General features: G+C 46.2%; 1 protein-coding gene across 4 annotated transcripts in view; it reads left to right on the top strand.

The window, feature by feature from the left end:
* The first annotated feature begins 7,255 nt into the window (after positions 1–7,255).
* The window catches only part of MGRN1 (mahogunin ring finger 1), a 42,970-nt gene continuing 30,274 nt past the window's right edge, over positions 7,256–19,951 (top strand). For 2 of the 4 annotated variants that reach the window (XM_017741282.1, XM_017741283.1), the window contains exons 1-3: positions 7,256–7,401; positions 9,617–9,705; positions 16,598–16,744. In XM_017741282.1, the coding sequence (XP_017596771.1) occupies positions 7,309–7,401; positions 9,617–9,705; positions 16,598–16,744 (329 nt within the window). In that variant the 5' untranslated portion in view covers positions 7,256–7,308. The remainder of the gene's footprint in view (positions 7,402–9,616; positions 9,706–16,597; positions 16,745–19,951) is intronic. The other 2 variants (XM_017741285.1, XM_017741284.1) reach the window with 1 other exon arrangement.

Here is a 19,951-nt window from a genome sequence, read left to right as displayed (position 1 = left end):
CAGCCCGCCCGCGCTGGCGGAGAGGCCGTGAAGGGATGTCTGTGGGCACAGCTGTGGCACAGGGCCGTGGGGGTGTCTCCGTGCCCCGGATCCAGGGCTCAGCTGTCTCGCTGTCCGTGCCCGCCTGGCGCCGTCACCGCCCGTGATCCCGGGGGTCACTGAGGGTACACAAGGATCGCTCCCCACCATGGAAATGTGGTCTCAGCAAATTGTTGGTCACTGGCGAGTGCGGCTGGTGCTGCTGGTAAAGGGGAAGCGACGGCGGAGTTTGCGGGGGACAGGGAACAGAATTGGGTCTGGTTGAGTATAGAATGGCAAAATTCCCGCATGACAACCCTCTTTTTAACTCCTTAAAATGGCAGTGGTTCTCACCTAGGAGCTGTTGGGCTGACACAGCCTACCGGGTGTCTGTTTTCCAAAGGGAATTGTTCTGAAGGCTTAGAGATTTGTCGGTGCCACTTGTGTGCAGTTAGGATGAGCCCATGACTCACCTTGTCTTGGGCCGGCTTTTGAGTTTGGCCAGGTTTAACTTGTTTGAAGAGTTTTGCTTATTCTTCTCAGAAAACAAGTGGTCAGGGAAATTCAGGTACTTTTTTTCCCCCCTGCATTTTCTGTTTGCTTACGCATTTTTCTAGGTTTTGGTTCTGCTAGGGCTTTTCCAGACAGGCTGAAGAATTTGCAGAGCAGCAGTTTGGGTCCCCTCACTCTCAGATACAAAGACTTTTTTGTATGTGAAGAGATTCAAGTCCTATGTGTGTCCATGACCTGCTGGCTGTGACATCCTCGGGGCTGTGTCATGGAGAGGGCCAGGACCCCTGTTCAGTTAGGAGGGGGTGCAGGATCATCTCAAATAGAGTCCTGTTATCATTACACGGAGGAACATGCCCAGAAAAATCCAAGAGCTGTGTTGGCTCTCTTAGAAAATATAACCTGCTTTTTTTAGAGGGTTGGGAGCTAGTTTTTTGGGCAGCTGGAAGAGGCAAGTGTCACAGCTTGGCTGCAGCATGACCTGCGTGTGACAGCATTTTAGATAAGGAGTGGATTAATTATAACCACCATATGCAATGGACATTAAACTTCTTTCAGATCATGATCCTGTTGTTCCTGTGCTGTTGAACTGGAAGTTAATGGTGTGTTGGGTTTTGGGCTTGTCAAGGTAATCCCATCACACACCTGAGGTTGGGTTTGTGTGTTACCGTGCTCCCTGGAAGGGGATCTGCTGAGCATAGTGCTACCAAAGTGTTCCATGTGTGATACCTCCCTTGTAAAACTGAACAGCCAATGCTTTCAAGCAGCTGGTTAAATAAAAATATTGCTATTTCCTACAAAGGCTCTGGATGCAATTAGAGGCTTGTTAATTAATTCTCTGTGGCATTTTCTTGTGCTCTTTCTGAAAGCTGGCATTAAGCCAGGGCTTTCTCTTCATCTTTGGGTTTATTTAACAAAGATCCTCTTGACTTTGGGGAGAGAGAAGAGCTGTTCAAGCTCTAGGCAGAAGAAGAAGTGGTGGTTCAAAACCCAGAACAGTGAGGGCTGTTAGGATGGCAGCTCCCCTCCCTCCTTCAAGTGGAGCATGTTCAGAGGGACAAAGGTGTCCTTTGAGATCCTGCCATCTTCAGAGTGATTGTCTTGGAGATGGAACAGTTGGTACCAAACCTGACAGTGAAGATGACTGGAAGTGAGTTGAGTACAGTTTTGATTTCAAGAAGCAAGCTGGAAGTAGTACAAAATGTTCTTGGGTCAAATGATTGCTAATTATTTCTAACTCAACACTGCTGCTGTGAGCCCTGACTGGAAGAAGCCGGTTTTCCACGGGCTGTGTTGGGTGTGTGAATGTGTGTGCTGGAGAGTGAGCCTGACACGCACTCCTGGCTCTGACAGTACCCCTGAAAGACTGCAACAAGTGGTGAGAGAGCATTACCTGAGGCCACTCATCCTGTGTGCACCACCGAGGGCTGTCCTTCACTTTTCCATTCTGTCCCTTCTTGTCTCTGGTTTCAGCAGATCTTGACTTACTACAAATATCTGGTCAGCTGCTGTCCATGGTTGGCATCAGTTTGAAGGATGAGGGTTTGTGTTCTGGAGCAAATATCCCCTCACAAGAACACATTGTGCAAGGAAATAAACCCTAAATACAGGTATTCTGGCTGTAATTTCAGCTGCATATCAACCTGCCTATGGAGAGGGACACAGATTCACAGCTGGTTGCAAAGGCAGAGGTGAATATTCCCTTCTCCTTTATTGGCTTGTGGTGTGGTTTTTGCTGGGTCAGTCACGTGCTCTGGGGAGGATGGAGCAGATTGCTGAGGAATCCACCTTGGTCTGCATGAGCCAGTCCTCAGTGAAGCAGCTTGTTTAACACCTTTGTTGGAAACTGTGTGCAGTTTTGTTGTCAAAAATCCTCTGAAAATGCCCTGATTATTCCTCCAAGGCTCTGGGTGGGTATCATCTACATTTTTCCTTCTGCATCTGGATGACTGAGGCTGCTGTAAGGTGATACCCAATTCCCTTCTCTGACCCCTCTTTGCTGGTACTTTATAACCAAAATTTCTTGCTTTATGGAGCCTGTGCTGGCATTGTGCCTGCCTGACCAGTTGGGAGGAAGGCCCAGTTTGTACAGAAGAGTAAGTGCCTCTGTGAAACAGGCTAAAAATGGGTAGTTTTTTCCCGTTTAGCAGGGAACAGTTGTGATCTCTGTGGGGCTTCAGTGCTTGGAACAGTGAAAGGATCCCCCATGCCCCCGTTGCTTTAGAACCAGTGAGCAATGCACCAGTGCTTCCCACAGCTCTACTCCTGTTCCACTGAGCTCCTCTGCAGCATGGAGCACGTGCCCTTGGGATGGCTCTTCTCCTCTGGAGTAGGCTCTTGGAAGAGAATTCCCTGGAGATTTCTGGGAGGAAAAAAAGGAAGCAGATTGCTCCTCTCTGAAGCTGAACTGCTTTGTTGTTTGGGAATGAGGCTTTAATCAAAGAAAGAGGAGTTTTAAATAGGAGAAGAGTATCCAGAGTCACACCCAGTGGACTGTGTTGCCGTGTACTGTGACAGTGTCACTGTCCCTGTATTTCACACAATGCTGCTGGTTCAGGCTGTGTCTGGGACTGTGCTGTCAGTCTGCCATGGTGGTGATTGTCTGGCTGAGTAATTAAAGAGAACTCAATTTCTGTCACTTCACTGTTAATTGTATTAATGGCGAGAAGCCTAAATGGACACCTCATTGCTTTCTGTTAATGAACGTTGTATGACAGAGCCCATGTTTTGATGGGATTACAGTTGTGCTCCTGGCTCTTGTAGGATGTGTCCCTTCCCAGCGTGTCTCTTGTGCATCCCATCCATGTGTTGCATGGATGTGGGATTAGAATGCTGGCTTGGGGAGAGGTAATTATGGCTGGAGCAGTCTGGTGCTTAATGCTGGTGCAATTATAATAATAAACCCCCATCACTGTGTTGTACTAAATACAAAGTATTTCGGTGTCATTTGATGCCTTGGAGGAGCCTTGGGTTCCAGTTTGGTTTTGCATGGGACAACCTAATGAGTCAGACTTGGCTGGTCTAGGTTTCCCAGTGGTCGGAGTTTTTCCAGACACTGTAAAGTTTTCCACCACAACAATTTCTCTTACAACCACTGCTTGGGCTTCATCTACCTCAGCAGAGTCACTTGGTCGTGTTCTCTTTTATCTGATGCTCCTCTGTGCTTTGTGCTGATTTACTCTGGGGGAGTAAAGCCGCAGTTTTTCTTTGTTCTGTCATTTTTATCCTATTCCATCCTTTTTTATTTATGTGTGATTCTTTCCTGGTCAGTGTGTCACTGCATTTTCCTGGAGGATTTCTGTTTGTAGCAGTTCTGGGGAGGGTTAATCCAAGGATTTTTTGCTTTTCTTTTTTTTTCCTGCCAAAGAGCGTGGCACTTAGCATCCTCCTTGTGCCCTTAACTACAGAGCTCTGTGTAAAGCTGGCCTTGGAACACCTGCTTAAGGTGGTTTTATAGTCTGGGGGGACATATGGGAACAGGGTTCAAGAGGCATGATAGCCTGGCTAAAGTCCTAAAGCTGTCTTTGTAACGGGTTTGGAAATGGAACCTAGGATTCTACTGCATAGAAAAGATATGTACTCCTGTTAGAGACACTGAAAATCCTAAATGTCACAGTGACTGGAAAAGAGGATGCCTCATATTTTCCATCTGGAAGTTTCCTTTTCTTTTTAGTCCCTGGTGTGATATTTAAGAAATGCTTTCTTAAAATGTTTTGCCTCCATCTTGGGCAAACTCTGAGCTGGTCGGGGTAGTGGTTGAGAGGATTAATGTTTAACTTTAGTCCTACCTTGAGAGCTCTAAACTTCGGGTGTCATTGTAGCAAGTGGTTTCTGAAAGCTTGCAACAGAATATCTTTTTTTAGCTGCTGAAAACTGTGTTATAAATTTGTGGAGACAGTTTGCTGCCATTCCGGTTTGTTTGTCTGTTGAAACCTCGTGTGTATGGCAGCTTTTCTGTGTGCAGCAGCAGTGGCAGAGCCTCGGGGGTTGTTCTGCTCACCAGTGTGTTCCCCTCTGAGCACCTCAGAGTGATTTTCCCTGTGCTCCTTGTGCCTGGCGCTGTGTTTCTTGTTTGCTTGTGAAGAAAGTGCCTCAGGGGAAAAAAACCCCCTCTCCTTCACATTGCAGGAGGTGACTTAGCAGGAAGATGAAGGGAGTTCAGTCTGAATGTGGAACTGAAGCAGTGATTCCAGCTACTGTGTGTATTTGTGAGAAATCCAAACAATTTGGTAGAGATCCCAAAAGTAGTTCTTAGTGGAGCAGTGAAAGTGTGGCAGGTGCCTTGAACTTGCTGGTTTTGTGTCTGGGTGTTGTTCCAGTCAAACAAGAGAGATCTTTTCATCCTTGGAGATGCTCTCAAACCATGTTCTGGGCTGATCCCACAGTGTGGGCAGCAGGAGAGGGGGAGATTCTGCCCCTCTGCCCCTGCCAGGGTGGGACCCCACCTGCAGAGCTGCCTCCAGCCCTGGAGCCCAGCACAGGAAGGACCTGGAGCTGCTGGAGCGAGTCCAGAGTAGGCACCAGGATGAGCAGAGGGATGAGCCGTGGGGGGAGGGAGGGATGTGAGAATTGGGATTGTTCAGCCTGGAGAGGAGAAGCTTTGGGGTGACCTCATTGTGACCTTCCAATATCTGGAGGGAATTTAGAGGAAAGATGGGGCAAGACTATTTACAAGAGCCTGGAGTGACAAGACAAGGGGGAATGGCTTCAAACTGACAGAGAGTAGGGTTAGGTTGGATATTAGGAATAAATTCTTCCCTGTGAGGGTAGAGAAGCCCTGGCACAGGTTGCCCAGAGAAGCTGTGGCTGCCCCATCCCTGGAAGTGCCCAAGGCCAACTTGGATGGGGCTTGGAGCAATCTGGTGTCATGGAACATGTCCATGGCAGGGAGCTGGAACTCTGTGATCTTTAAGGTCCTTTCCAGCCCAGGCCATTCTATAATTCTATAATTCTGTCTCACTCATTGGATAAGAGGGAGTTCTCCAATTCTGATCCCAGATAACCAGCTGCTGTGGTACTGAGACATCCTGCACAAGCATTGTCTTCACAGTTGATCAAATAAAATGTTCCAAAACATAATCCTACTTGACCCACATAAAATGTAAAATCTATTCATAAACTCCAGTGTTCATCATGGTTTTCTGAACCTCAGTGCAAGCACAAACCACCATGGTGTATCTCAGGTGGAGAGGCAGTGTCAGGCTGGCTGTGCTTGGAGATTTATATACAGATTAATTTTTTTAATTTGTTGCTTCTGGGAGGAGTGGGAAAAGGTTCCCTGTCATTTGGAGCACCTGTATTTGTGTCCAGGAAATGACTGGATGTGGCACTCAGTGCTCTGGTCTGGTTGACAAGGTGGTGGTCAGTCACAGGTTGGACTTGATAATCTTGGAGAGTTTTTCCAACCTAAATGATTCTGTGATTGTGTTATTCTGATTCTGTAGGACAGATTCTAAGTAGATGCTGGACCTGTGCTGAAGGTGATTGTTGTATCTGGAAAGAAGGATGTGTTTCAGTACTACAAACATCTGGGTGCTTGTAAGCTGAGCTCAGCAATAGCTGAGCCCTACCGTCATCATTAAGGCACTGCCATCTGTGCAGAGTGAAAAGAGCCTTAATGGAAAAAACAGGGCCATTCATGAAAACCCTTCCATTTCAGAGTAAATCCTGCTTGCTCCTAGCTAGAGGGACTGCAAATCCCTCCAGAATGCCTCCATAGCCATTCAGATGATTAGTTACTGCTTCTGGAAAGACTCATTTAAACACAAATTTATGCTATCTATGCATTGCACCCAGGGAAGCAAATGTACATTTGACTCAGTCCTCTCATCCCCCACTCTGAAACTTGAAGGGAATTGGCTTGGATGGAGCCTTTTACTTTAGTTCCCTCTTGATACTTACTTCTCTGAACTTGTAACTCTGTGAAGTTCATATTTGAGAGTGTTTTCCTGAAAGCTTTCTAGGAGGGAGCTACATCTGTGATGCTCTCACACACCCCAATCAATTCTGTTCATTTTGCAGTCGATCCCAGGCTCCAGAATCCCAATTACCTTGCACATGCTTTGTGTCCTGAAATTTGCACTGCAGTGCATCACCTTAAAGATGAATGAAACAATTCGTGGGGAAACTTTCAGAGCTGAAGTTCACTTTAGTCAGTCCCTGTTTTCTCTCCCAGACATCCATGTTTTTGCATTTAGAGCTGTCAGTGTTATTAATTAAATCAGCATCAAGGTGTACAGTCTCCAGCACTCCCAGTAAAGGTTTGGTGTGGTTCTTGCCTGGGATATGGGAGTGAAAGAGGGAACGAAAGGCAAACTTTGCCTAACAGGAGGCCCTCTGGCTGTGCTGAATTATGCAGTGGGAGGAAGCCTCATCCTTCTCTGAGCAGGCCCGTGGTGTTACTGGGACTGGGCTTCACACTGGGAAGTGGAAAAAACAGGAAGAATTCACCAGAATGGAGCAATACTGGAAAGAGCTGACTTTTCCTGCTCCCTCTCCCTTCTCTGGAAAACAAGTTGAAATGGAATTATCTCTACTGTAATGATTTATTCTAGGTTTTTGTTTTATTTGGTTTTTTTTCTCTCTTCTCCTACTGTTGGCAGTGGCCCTGGGTACTACAGGGAAGAGGTGAATAAGCAAGTATTTTCTGTGTCTTGTGGCTCTTTTATACTTGTGGATTTAAAACTGCACAGACTTCTCTGGGAAGCACTCATTTAGAGATTTTTTTTCATTCCCTTGTGGTTTTTGTTTCTAGGAAACTACTTTGCAAGTCACTTCTTTATGGGAGGAGAGAAGTTTGACACCCCTCACCCCGAGGGTTACCTTTTTGGTGAGAACATGGACTTAAACTTCCTGGGGAATAGACCAGTTCAGGCAAGTTCCTACATTCTGTCTTACTCTTTTTTGTTTCCTGCCTGTTTTGGAAGATCTTGTGTGGTTTGTGGAAGAGGATGGCACAGACCTAAGAGGTCCTCACTGCTTGGGGAATGTCATTTCAGTCTGTTCAGATGCAAACTGAGTTTTCCAGAGAAGCTGAATTCACCTTTGAGGCTTATTTTCACTCAGGACAGAAAGAATTAGTGGTGGGGGAAGAAGAACAGGGACTCAGGAGCACAAAATTTGGGACTAATTCTGCCTGCCTGCCTGAGCAAGTGTAAAGCATGCTGCAGAGAAGGCTGGGAAGCAGAGCCTGAACTTCCCAAGGCTGCTGGACATGTTGGATGGCTTCCAGCCAGTGTTCAACACATGCTGTTTTCTGTGTAAATGAGTGGCCTGACTGGGTGTAGGGCAGTGTTAAGACAGACCTTGATATTTTGTGAGTTTTATACCTAGGTGGGCTGCTCAGAAAGTCCCTCCTTCTCTCTTTTAGTTTTCCTAACTGGAACATAAAGGTATTTTTGGGCCCACAGGTGTCTATGGGACTGTGAAAAGCTGCTTGCTCAAGTGATTGGCTTGTTCTTGTAAAGGGAATAATGCTGTTGTGAGGGAAAGACAGGAATTTTATGCAAGTGTTATGTTTTGGATTTCTCTTCCATCTCGGAACTGCTTAAAAAGAACCAAAAGGTAACAGAGTAGGAGTCATTTGGTGATGTTTTCTGAGTGCTGGAGAGGAAAGGGAAGAGCTGCTTGCTTTGTCCACTGTTTTCCTAGTTGTTCCTGCATGAAAATGAGAAGTTGAAGTCATGGTTCTCCTCATCAGAAAAGCTGTAACCATTAATTAATTAATGAATGTTTGTAATGCTCAGTGGCAGTTTGGGATCACACTGGTTTTACAGGTGGGGGAAACTGAGGCAAGTTTGAATTGGAACAGTGACAAGCACGTTCTGCTTTTTGAGTTTCTCCTCAGGCTGTGCCATTGGTCATTTTAGAACCACACTCAGTTCACAGGACTGTGCAGGGTAGGACAAGGAGGAATCTGGAAAGTTCTTGTTGAAGCAGAAAGTGCAATTGGGCAACAGAATTAGGAAGGAGGGACTTGAGCTGGAAATCTGTGTTTGTATAAGTGCTGGGCAGGCCTGGGGGTGCTCACCACATCCCCTGTGCCATGTCTGCACACAGGGCCCTCCCTGTAGGGGCTAGCCTGGCAGAGTTAAATTACCTGCATGTCTCAGCCTGGGTTTCCTTGCTGACATCCCAGCACTGGGTTTCATCATTTCTCTGGAGGGGAGTGGGTGAGATGCCATTAACACCGTGGGACATTTGCCAAGTAGGTTTAAGAGAAGGAGGCTGTTGTGGAATATAGTTTGCCTATGTAAAGTTAAAGCCCTTTGGCAGCTCTGATTAATCTTCAAGGAAAAAAAAAAACACTCAAACACAGAGTGGCAACACTGTTTTCTGGACATGAGCCCAGTTCTTGCTTTGGAGTAACTGAGGCCTTGCCTCATTTCTAAGGAAACGTGTGTTGGTGGTCCCTGGTACCCAGCAGGCAGTTCTGCAGCTGTACAGGTTGTGATCACCACAATAAGCAGTTTCCTTTGCATTTCTCACTGGAGATCCTGTGCCCACTAAGGAGAATTACAGTCTGAAGCTTTATTGTCCCTATTTAAAGGACAATCTGTGAGAGAAGGTTTCTTGACTGTAGAATAGAATGAGGCCCCCTATCCCTGTCTCTTTTCTTTTCCAGAACATTTGGCCCATTGTTTCAGAATAAAAAGAGTTTCCCCCAGTAATCCAGGGTTTCAGCATGCTGATTAGCAGTCAGCTCACTGCTTGTATGCTGTAATACACATGAAAGAGCTGCATTTCTTCTGCTCAAGCTGGAGGTGGTTTCTTTAGTGGAAATAAAAGCTTGGGAGAGCAAGGCTTTCCTGACTGAGAATTCAGAGTGGAGAGAAAGACCTTGTGAAAATGCCCTTTCTTAAAGTGTGTGTTTCCAGTATGAGCTGTTGCTGGGCCAGGGCAGGATTTTCACCCTGAAACATGTTTGATTTGTCTGTTAATAAAATTTGCTATTGCTGTTCTTGTGGCTGCTGTACTGAGTACCCTGAAAGCTACATGCTTCTTGATTTGGGTAAATTGTATGTTAGGTAACATGCTGCTACCTTTTAATAGTGTAATAACAGGAGAATTATTTGCATTTTTGTTCCAGTTTCCCTATATAACTCCAGCTCCACACGAGCCAGTGAAGACACTGAGGAGTTTGGTGAACATCCGCAAAGACTCTCTCCGACTTGTGAGGTACTGCCATTACCTGAACGTTTCATTTTGCTCAACCCAGTGCTCTGTCAGCCAGAGCCAAACTGTACTGGTAAGGTTTTGGAGAACGGCTGATATCCAGATCCTTGTTGCTAGGTATGTCCAGAGGTTTCTGTGTTCCCTTGTGAGCTTTCAAGTGGTTTATTATACTCCTTATCCAAACAATCTGTGTTTCCAAACATGACCAGTGATGTGTCTGTTTCTGCAGGACAGACTGGAGTGGTAAACAAAGCCATGAAATCATTAGCATGAGCGGAAGATATTAGGTCAATAAACTTTACAGACAGATTCCTTCCTGCATTCCTGTGCAAGGAGAAGCCAGAAAGGAGTTGATTCTGGTGCGAGTCACGGGCCAGGAAGACTGATGGGTCTTGAGTGAAACTTCCTCAGGTTTCTCCTGCTGCCAAGATAAAGTTTGGTGCTAGTGTTATGCATTTGTTTAGATGGCTGTGTCGGTGCGTGGGGGAAGGACACTCATGGAGATGTTACCTTTCACTGCTCCATGCTGAGATCTGAACCAGCAGAGCTGGCTTAAAGCACTGGCTCACGCTCAGACCTGCATCTGTCCCCTTTCCAACAGATGGCTGAGGTACAGGGCCCAGCATTCAGTGCTTTGTTTGGGTCTGAGCACTGGGCAGATGTCCAGGCAGAGCATTTCCCAATGATCCTGGCTGGAGTCGCTCTGGATTGTGTGTCTCGGGGCTGGAGCACAGGCAGGGGTCCAGCTGCAGCTCCCAGCCAAGGTGGCTCTGAGAATGTGGTGTAACGTGAGCACTTTGAGTCATAACCAAAACCCCTGTTTGTTTTTATGTGAAAACAGATGAGGTTGTTTTGTTTTGTTTTTTTAAATGAGCAAAACCTGTGGTTTCAAAGCTGGTTGAACTTTCAAATAAGTGACCATTGGTAAACTGCTCTGAAAGCTCTTTGGTTTTTCAGCTTAGGGTGAAGAAATTCTTTAGGAAAAAAGAGAAGGAGCATAAGCCTAGTGGGCAGTGGCTTTTTCCCTGGGAGAGGCCTGGCTGTGAATGGGGCAGTTGGTGTGGTTTAGTAGATATATTTCTGTCATTCTGCTTTCTGTGGTCACACGTCCCATTTCCCCAAGCAGAGTTGCAGCTCTGGACTATTTGGAATGTAGTCTCCATGCACCTTGACAGTGTCTAGGTTTGCATCCATCTAATTCCTGGTACTATCAGTTCTTTTTCTGCCTCATGAGCTCTCACTCATGTGCTCAGTGCTGCTGTGTCAGCGCTGATGACAACGCTGCCAACATGACTCTATTTAATTTTGCACTGATGTAGACCCAAAATGAGTTTTTAATTGGCAGTTCCCAAGGGTACATTCTGTCTTGTGCTTTTCTACTCTTCTGGCCTAGAGGCTTTGCCTTCCTCCCTCTGTGCACGTAAAGGACACTTTGTGCCCTCTCCAGCCTGGCTTATTCACAACCAGTGGTTGAGGTTTGCACATTCTTTCCAGAACTAGTTAATTTACCACCTCCTCCACCAGCTATAGTGATACCGAGCCAAGTGTCCAGGTGTAAAGTTCTAAGTGTAGGTTTTGATGGTAATGTCCCCACAAGCCTTTTGTTTTTCATAGAATCACAGACTGGTTTGGGTTGGAAGGGACCTTAAAGACCATCTCATTCCCTCCCCCCACCATAGGCAGGGACACCTTCAACTATCCCAGGTTGCTCCAAGCCCTGTCCAAGTTGGCCTTGGACACTTCCAGGGAGGGGGAGCCACAGCTTCTCTGGGCAGCCTGTGCCAGGGCCTCCCCACCCTCACAGGGAACAATTTCTTCCTAATGTCTAATCTAACCCTGCCCTCTGGCAGTGGGAAGCCATTCCCCCTTGTACTGTTACTCCAGGCCTCTGTCCAAAGTCCCTCTCCAGCTCTCCTGGAGCCCCTTTAGGCACTGGAAGGGCTCTAATTTCTCCCCGGAGCCTTCTCTTTTCCTGGTTGAACAACACCAACTCTCTCAGCTTGTCCTCACAGGAGAGGTGCCATGGAGGAATATGAGGAAATGTCCACTCTGGCCTTCCTGCGCAGCTCTGACCAGACAAAATTCTGAGTTTTGCCAGATCCTGAATTTTTACAGGATAAATAATAAACCTGTGGATATTGGTGTTGAAGTTCTGAGTCTTCAGTGTCACGTGTGAGTGTTTGATTTCTGGTAGGAGGAGACTGTGAACCTCAGAGGAGGGTAGCAGAAATTTTGCTGTTAACCACTAACAGGGAAAGACTTCCTTCTCTCTGTCTCATGTCCCACATTTGGCCTTGGATTGGAAGCTTTATTTGGGAGCTGCAGTACCTGGTGTGCTGGTACTGGCTGTTCCCTCTTATCCTGAAAGCTGCAGGAGGAAGATCAACTCAGAAGACAATGTCTGTTCTTGCACCCTGGGACAGCTTCTCTGCTTCAGCTTCTGGGCTTCATGGGATAGCATCATGGAACAAAAGGATTGAGGGAGTCAGCAACTGTAGTGGTTTGGGAATGTGTTGGAAGCATCAGGAGTATCATGGAGAGTAGTGATACCACTGAGTGTTTTGGATAAGGGCCTGAGTGGGGGCTGGGGGAGGACAGGTGTGTTGCAGGGAATGAGAGAAAGGAAATCCATCTCTTCCCTCTCCAGCACATGGGGGTAACCTTGGTCCTTGGAGCTGTTCATCATCCTGTGGCAGAGGTGGTGAGGGCCTGGGACTGCCTGCTCTGCAGCCCTGGATGGTGTTAAACTGGACAGATCTTTGCAGAAACCCCAAATAGGAGAACCCCTCTGTTTGGTGATGCTCTCCCTTGTGAAAGTCTGTGCTGAGAGAAGTGTCACTAGTTCTACTCTCATTTAGTGCCTGCTCAAACGCTGGGTAAATGCACATCTCACAGTCAAGGGATATTTTAACATTTATCCTGCATGTCTAACTATGTAGTCAGACTTTTGAATCTCCTCAAAGGATGAAATTGGGTTCAGCTCAACGTAGTTCTGTAAAACTGTCATGGCTGCTGTTAATTATATTTTTATCTTTTAATTCTTTAACAGACAAAAAAAAAGCTCCAGCTTTTCCATTGTTTTATCCAGGAGTGATGTCAGACCAGGTGGCCTCAGCTCCCTTGGTCATCCTGCTTTGCCTTTTGCATCAAAATGTTGGATCAGCTATTTGTTCTCAAAGGTGGTCAGTCTCTTTCCTCTGTACCTGTGATTGTGAAGGCTCTGTGATGCACCTCTGTGCATGACCCAAAGGCACACCCAGCAAAGTCACTGGTTCCCAGATTTGTGCATGCATCTGTGGCCATCGCACATGGACACTGTCTGTAGGGCTTGGCTAAATGGGCACTGTAAAATCCAAGTGCACGTGGAGACAGAAGAGCTCTTGAAGCACCTGAACCACTCCTGAACCACCTCCTTGTCTTGCCACGTCTCCTGCAAAGAAAGAGGAATGTAAAATTTGTGATTTTTGTCTTGCTACTTCCCTGATGTTACATGCCACCATTCCTGCACCTTAAGGTGGGACATGAGATGTCTCTGCCTCTCAAAGTATGCACCAAAGTAGTCTTTGCTTGTACCTTGGGCCAGCTACCATCTGTGCAGTCTTTTCTCACCTGAACTCTTTGCTCTGGCAGATCACAGAATCCCAGACTGGTTTGGGGTGGAAGGGACCTCAAAGCTCATCTCCTTCCACCCTTGTGCCGTGGGCAGGGACACCTTCCCCTATCCCAGGGTGCTCCAAGCCCTGTCCAAGTTGGCCTTGGGCACTTCCAGGGATGGGGCAGCCACAGCTTCTCTGGGCATCCTGTGCCAGGGCCTCCCCACCCTCCCAGGAAGAATTTCTTCCTAATGTCTAATCGAACCCTGCCCTCTGTCAGTTTGAAGCCATTCCCCCTTGTCTTGTCACTCCAGGCTCTTGTAAATAATCTCTCTCCATCTTTTTGTACCCTTCAGGTACTGGAAGGGTATGGATGATTTTTTGTGCCTCCAGCAGCAGGGATGTTACAGCAGGAGGGCACAGCCTTGCTGTGACTGCCACCATTTTGGCACTTGTACCTTGCCCTCTGCTCCAGTGGTGCTGTTCCAGGCAGAAAAGGCTCAGACTCTCCTACTTCCCAGCAGATGCATCCTTCAGAAACCTTCCCTCCAGGCACTGCAGTGGCCCCTCAGTGGTTTCCCAGGGCAACAGATCTAGTCTAGTCTAGGTTTAACCCCTTACCTCCTTGGAAGGATGGAAGCACATTCTGAGTGCCATGGTGCAGGTTGAAGTTGGGAGCAGGAGGGTGGTCTGGGATGCTTTTCATGACTTCCCTGAGAAGAAAAAGCGGGCAATGGTTGTGCTAATTATATGTTGTTTGTGTGTGAGCTGCCCCATGCCCAGGTGTCCCTGTTACCTGGTACTGTCACAGGTATCTCAGTCTGTGCTGTAGCTCTCACATGTGCTGGGCATCTCTATTTAATACCTACCTGTGCATGAGGTGAGTCTTTGAAGGAGCCTCCGCCTGCAAGAGGTGCTGGTTCTCCCACCCTGCTGCTTCTGGAAGAAGTGGCAAGTCCATCATAGCCTGGATCCTTCTTTTCCAACCTCGGATCCACGGAGTGCAGCACAGCAAGAGGTGACTAGTGCTGCTGCTCTCTTGGACACACACACCACTTGTGAATGGATTGTTGCCATCTGTGTTCTTGGGTCAGTCCAGCACAAAATGTTGATGGTCCCCGTGTTTTTTCGGCAAACCTGCCCTTCTCCCCAGTGTTTCTTCTTTACAGCCTTCAAGTGTCATGATTTTACTCATTAAATGCAACAGCTTGTGTGAAAATACCATCTTGCTCTGTACTGTATATTGTGTCCAGGATTCTGCAGATGTTAAGACTCCAGTTCTTGGGATTTGGCTTTTTTTTATACTGGTATGTTGGGTGTTTTTAGCTTGATTTGCTGCTCTGACCTAGGTGAACCTCTGACAAAAGCCTCTCCAAGCCCTTCGGACAGGAATGCGGGTGTGTGCTGTAGTGGCTCACTAAGGTTACATTAGTACATGTGTTGTGTATTTGATTATACTGCTCTTAAATTTTATTTTGCACCTTCTGTATTAAATTACTGAAACTGAGCATTTCATTCTTGTTCAGTGTGATGTTAAATAAAATTCATGCTGGAACCCTCTTAATTAGGCAGCAGTTGTTATATGTCAGTGAACTTGGTAAATAAGGATTCCCTTGACAATTTTTAGATTGAATAATGGAGGTATGTCTGACCCATTTCTGAGTATTTTTGACAGTACAGCATATTCATTAAGGCTGTTTAGTGAGGGGAGAGGCTGATACTGTGAAGACAGAGATGATGCCAAGCTTTTGCTGAATAGTTCAGCTGCTTGGCTTTTACCCAGCCATCATGGCAATTAAGGTATTACTGATAAATAAGTGAGGCTGGAGCTGGGTGACAAGTCAGTGCTGTTACACCTCTCAAGGGCAGCCTTGCTGCCCTCACCATTCCAACACAGTGCCTGAGCTCACAGTCACACCTGTGGTCATGGGATTTGAATTTATGGAGAATCTGCTGCTGCCCTGGCAGTGAATCACATCCATTTGCCTGTCACTTTGCTCTTCGAGGCAGGGAGAGCTTGGTCAGTTCAGGAGAAGAGGAGACTGAGGGCAGAGCTCAGCAGGGGCTGCAGCTCCTGCCAAGGGGCAGCGCTGATCTCTGCTCCCTGTGACAGGGACAGCATCCGGGGAATGGCTGCAGCTGGGGAGGGGTGATGGCTGGAGCTGGGCCAGGGCAGGGTCAGGCTGGAGATCAGGGAAAGGTTCTTCCCCCAGAGGGTGCTGGGCGCTGAACAGGTTTGGGAATGGGCATGGCCCCGAGGTTGCCAGAGCTCCAAGAGCATTTGGACAATGCTCAGGCACAGGGGTGGGGTTGCTGGGGTGTCTGTGCAGGGCCAGGAGCTGGACTGGATGATCCTTGAGGGTGCCTTCTCACTCAGGATATTCTGTCATTCTGTAACTTTCTTGTGGTGTGTTGTGTTGGCTGCTTGCTCCAACATCTGCTGTTTCTGTGGCCACTCATGGCATGCCTTAAGTCCCCATGGCCGTAGCTCACTGCCCTAGAGCTGGCTTCATACCTCTTCTTCACTGGATTTGGGAGAAGGAGTAACCCTGGCAGTGGTGATCACACAGTGAGATCCAGCTGTGCAGGAGCCTGTACCCAACTTAGGGCTCACTTTTACATTAATTGAAATAACTTTTAAGCTCATTCTGTTGGTTGTCATGTGTCTGTTTGCAGTTGGATGTGTTAGTTTTTGTTCATACAATAAATGTGTGCGAGCTCCAGTCCCTTACAGTACCAGAGGTTTAGTTGATCATTTGTACATTTAAAGGTGTTTGAAGTGCTTATATCTGGATGCTTTCTGAGCTAAATATCATCTTCTGAGTGATACTGGAGGTACCTTTTGTTGAGCTTCAGGATTCTTTGTGTTACAGAAACCTCGGGTTTTTTCCTGTCACGCACCATTTCATTGCAGAGTTAAAAGAATTACACTTTAGATTTTTCAAGCCCATGCAGGATTTCTTCAGCCCAAATACTGAGCCTAATGGGAAAATTAAAAGGAAGGAGAATGTTTCTTCTCCTCAGCATCTGACATTCAGGATCTCCCTTTCTTGGCTCATTCTGTGTCCAGGCACTGTAAGGCTGGATGAGATCCCTCAACACCATCATTAGTTCACTTTAATAACTTTAGTCAGATCTTGGAAGAACCTTCCTCAGAGGAAGGAATGGAAATCTGAGAAGCCCAAGATGGAAGCCTTGCCTGCCCAGAACACCAAGGCTGGACTACTCTTGTCTTTATTTCCAGAGTGATCTTGTTGATACCTTATAAATATATGTTCTAATCCTCTGGCACTGTCTTTCAGGTATAAAGATGATGTTGACAGCCCTACCGAGGAGAATGGGAAGCAGAAGGTCCTGTACAGCCTGGAGTTCACCTTTGATGCAGATGCCCGTGTTGCCATCACAATCTACTGCCAGGCTACAGAGGAGTTTGTTGGTGGCATGGCCGTGTAAGTCCTGGGCTTGTGGGCATGTGGAGGGGCACAGGAGCTGGGATGATGAGCTGTCAAACATCTCTCATTAATCACCCCTGAGGCAGTGCTGCCACAGATGGTAGAGTGGGAAATTTCTTCTTTTTCTGATAACTTTGAATATTACTTTCAATTCCCTCACATAGCCAATATCTTCTCTTCTTCCCTTTTTGGTTTGGTTTCAGGGTGTAGGGAAGCCATTCTGTGAGCAACTAAGGAGAGGAACTCACAGCTGTATGTTTTGTCAGCCAGGTGTTCTATGAAATTAAAAAGCCAACCACCCTGCCCTTCAAATACTACCTGTTTTTTTCCCAGATCACCCAGTTCAGTGCCTTTGTGTGTTCCCTGTGACAGGGGCATCTGGGCCACCAAAGTAAAGTTCAGTCTGACATTAACAGAGTGAGTCTGTGGAATTGAGGCCCACCCAAAATCTATTTTGGGATAAATGCCCACCTTAACACAGGCTGTTGGGAGATGAGAGGAGATTTACTTCCTGAAATCCTGTCTGTATTTTTCCTGACAGGTGCACATTAGTCTTTAGTTAGTTCTGGAAAGAATGACCAAAATGTCATCTGTGGGAACTTTCTCATATCCTGATAGTACATCCCTCCAGATTTTAAAACCTTTTAATCTAAATCAGCACATTTAACCCATTCCAGTCAACACCGTATCTCACACGACTGTGAATAATTTCCTCTCTATGTTCGGAGCAAAGGTGGCTGGAATCTGCTCTGCCTGGTGTGAGTTGGGTACATGTGAGCTGCTGGTATGATATGGTGCACTTCCAATGGCCATGAGACAAAGAATTCCTTTGACTCCAGGGGTAAAGGAAGATGCAGGCTGCAGAAGCTCTTGGCTTCCTCTAGTAGAGGCTTTTGGCTGATCAGAGGCTCCTGGACGTAGTGCTGATGGCTTCTGCAGTGATGCTCTGGAGCTGGGGCTAAACTTTGCCTTGGTTGAAGGGACCTGCAGAGGCTTCAGCAGGGAGAAATATCTATGACAAACCATAGCAGGGCTTATTTGTTTTATGCAAAGTATAAACATCCCACTAATGATCAATGAATTGTGTATTTTTAGAAACGAGGGAGGCTCAGTTGTCCAATTCAGATATGCATTCCTTCAAACTGAAGGATATCCTGATCCAGAATTTTTGTTTAGGCCCCTTTCCCTTCTTCTGTTGAAGCCTATGGCTGCCTTTATTTTGGGGAGGTAATAAATGAGCTCCTTTTTAAAGTGCTTGAAAATTATCTCTCAATGAACTCTGAAAACACTTTCTGTTTAGATCCAGCTTTTCCTGAGCAGAGCTGAATGCAGCAGGATGCCTTAGAAATCCTGATAAAGTTTCCATGTTCTGTCTCTTAGGTCCTTAGGTTTCCTGTGAATTTAGTGCTAGTGAAGGTGTTGGAATGGCAGCCTTGGAGATTGAAGTCCTCTTTCCCTAACACAGGTACAGCGTGGAGAGGTGGCCAGTGTCCCTTGTGCTGCCCTGCAGTGTTCCTTGGTTTTTGACCTAAGAAAGAAACCATCCATGGGCTAATGGGGAGAACTGAGGGCCTCTATGGCCAGGGTGGATGTATTTACATTGCCAGGCTTAAGCCATGGCTTAAATCAGCAAGGCTCGGTTTAAATCATTGATTTTAATCTTGTTTTTCCCTGTTGGTTTACCCTGAAGGAGAATTTCATTGTCACTGGTCAGTAGCAATGAAACATCTGCATTTACGGCATGGTGAGCTTCATATCAAACCTTGTGCTGTATTTTTTATGCTACAGTCTGCAAAGTATATCCATATAGTTTAAAATCTATTTTTCAGACTCCCACTTTTGCATTTTATGCCAAAATGGCAATAACCCAAAGTTATTCTAAAAAGAAAAATTTAGAATTTTTTTTTAGCCCACCACAATTGAACCATGCTGTGTTGGGCTGGAATTGTACCTGAGTGACCCAAGATGAGCAGTGTTTGTTCTTGTTGCTTAAACTGCTCATGTTGGACTCTTAAGAGACTCTCTCGTCAAGTGGTGCCTTGAAGAATAATTGCTTAATAGAATTGTTTTAGTTACCAAATATAACCAACTGTTTCTGGACAGAGTGTGTTTTCAGTCCTCTGTAACTAGTAGCTCTCCTCTTGGTTGGTTGGAGGAAGAAAACACAGTTTTTGGTTCAATTAAGAGCACTTTAAAATGAAATTTAGTGCCATGCACTGAGCCAGTGACTGTCACCAGTGCTGTTGTTTGTCCTTTAAAACTTGAGCAGCAAACATGAGCTACCCAGTTGCTTTTAAATTAAATTTGAACAATTCCTAGGTGAGTTTCTGAACATGAACAGAGCTTCAGAGATTTTTTTTTTAATGTGAATTTTTTTAATCCACCCTGTCCATGGTTCAGTGAGAGAGGGATCTCTGTTAGATGGCAGAGCTGAAGCCTGTGTTCATGAACCCTCTGCATGAATCCAGGATCGGCAGTGATTCCCCCACTAATGAAAAATTAGCCAATGATTCTGTACTGTCCTGCTGGGGTGGCAGCAGTCCCTGGTGCACTAAACCTTCTAAAAGGTCAGAGCACCCACATTCAGCTCTTTCTTCCACTTCTGGCCTTTCATTTAATAAATCTTATTTTCATTTCTCCATAATACAGGAATGATGAACTGCCTGTTTCTGCTCTGGGGTGCTTGAACAATGAATGTTATATAAATGTGGGTGCAGGGGCTGCGCCAGAAGCCGGGAACTTTTTGGAAGGCACGATCCTGATTTCATGCAGATGTGTAGGGGGGAAGTCAGATACAAATATAGACTTTATAAGCTGCTTTAATTCAACCCAGGCTATTTTTCCATGTGGAAGTGGCTCCTGAAGCACGTCTTGGGGCTAGTGCAGCTGCCCAAGTAGGCATCTCTGCTTCTCTGGATTTGCTGTCTGCTAGTAAAAACCTTTTGAAGCTCTGATTTCAGCTTTGCAAAGCAATTCTATAAGGGCAGTGCTGTAATTACTTTGATTTATTCTTTTCAAATTCTAGTGGAAAAAAAAAATCTGGGCTGCATTCTTAGAGCTCTGAGTGGAGTGAGTGCATTTTCAGTGCACTAATAGGAATGCAGCTTTTCCCTGCCTGGGCTGGTGGATTTTCCTTTTCCTCAATCTCTTTTGGTGCTAACAGCTGCATTCATGGAACAAGCATGTGCAAAAGCTGTCCTGTGT

The sequence above is a fragment of the Corvus brachyrhynchos genome, unplaced genomic scaffold, assembly GCF_000691975.1.
Source record: "Corvus brachyrhynchos isolate BGI_N302 unplaced genomic scaffold, ASM69197v1 scaffold58, whole genome shotgun sequence".
Classification (NCBI taxonomy): Eukaryota; Metazoa; Chordata; class Aves; order Passeriformes; family Corvidae; genus Corvus; species Corvus brachyrhynchos.
This window is presented reverse-complemented; position numbering and strand designations above follow the sequence as displayed.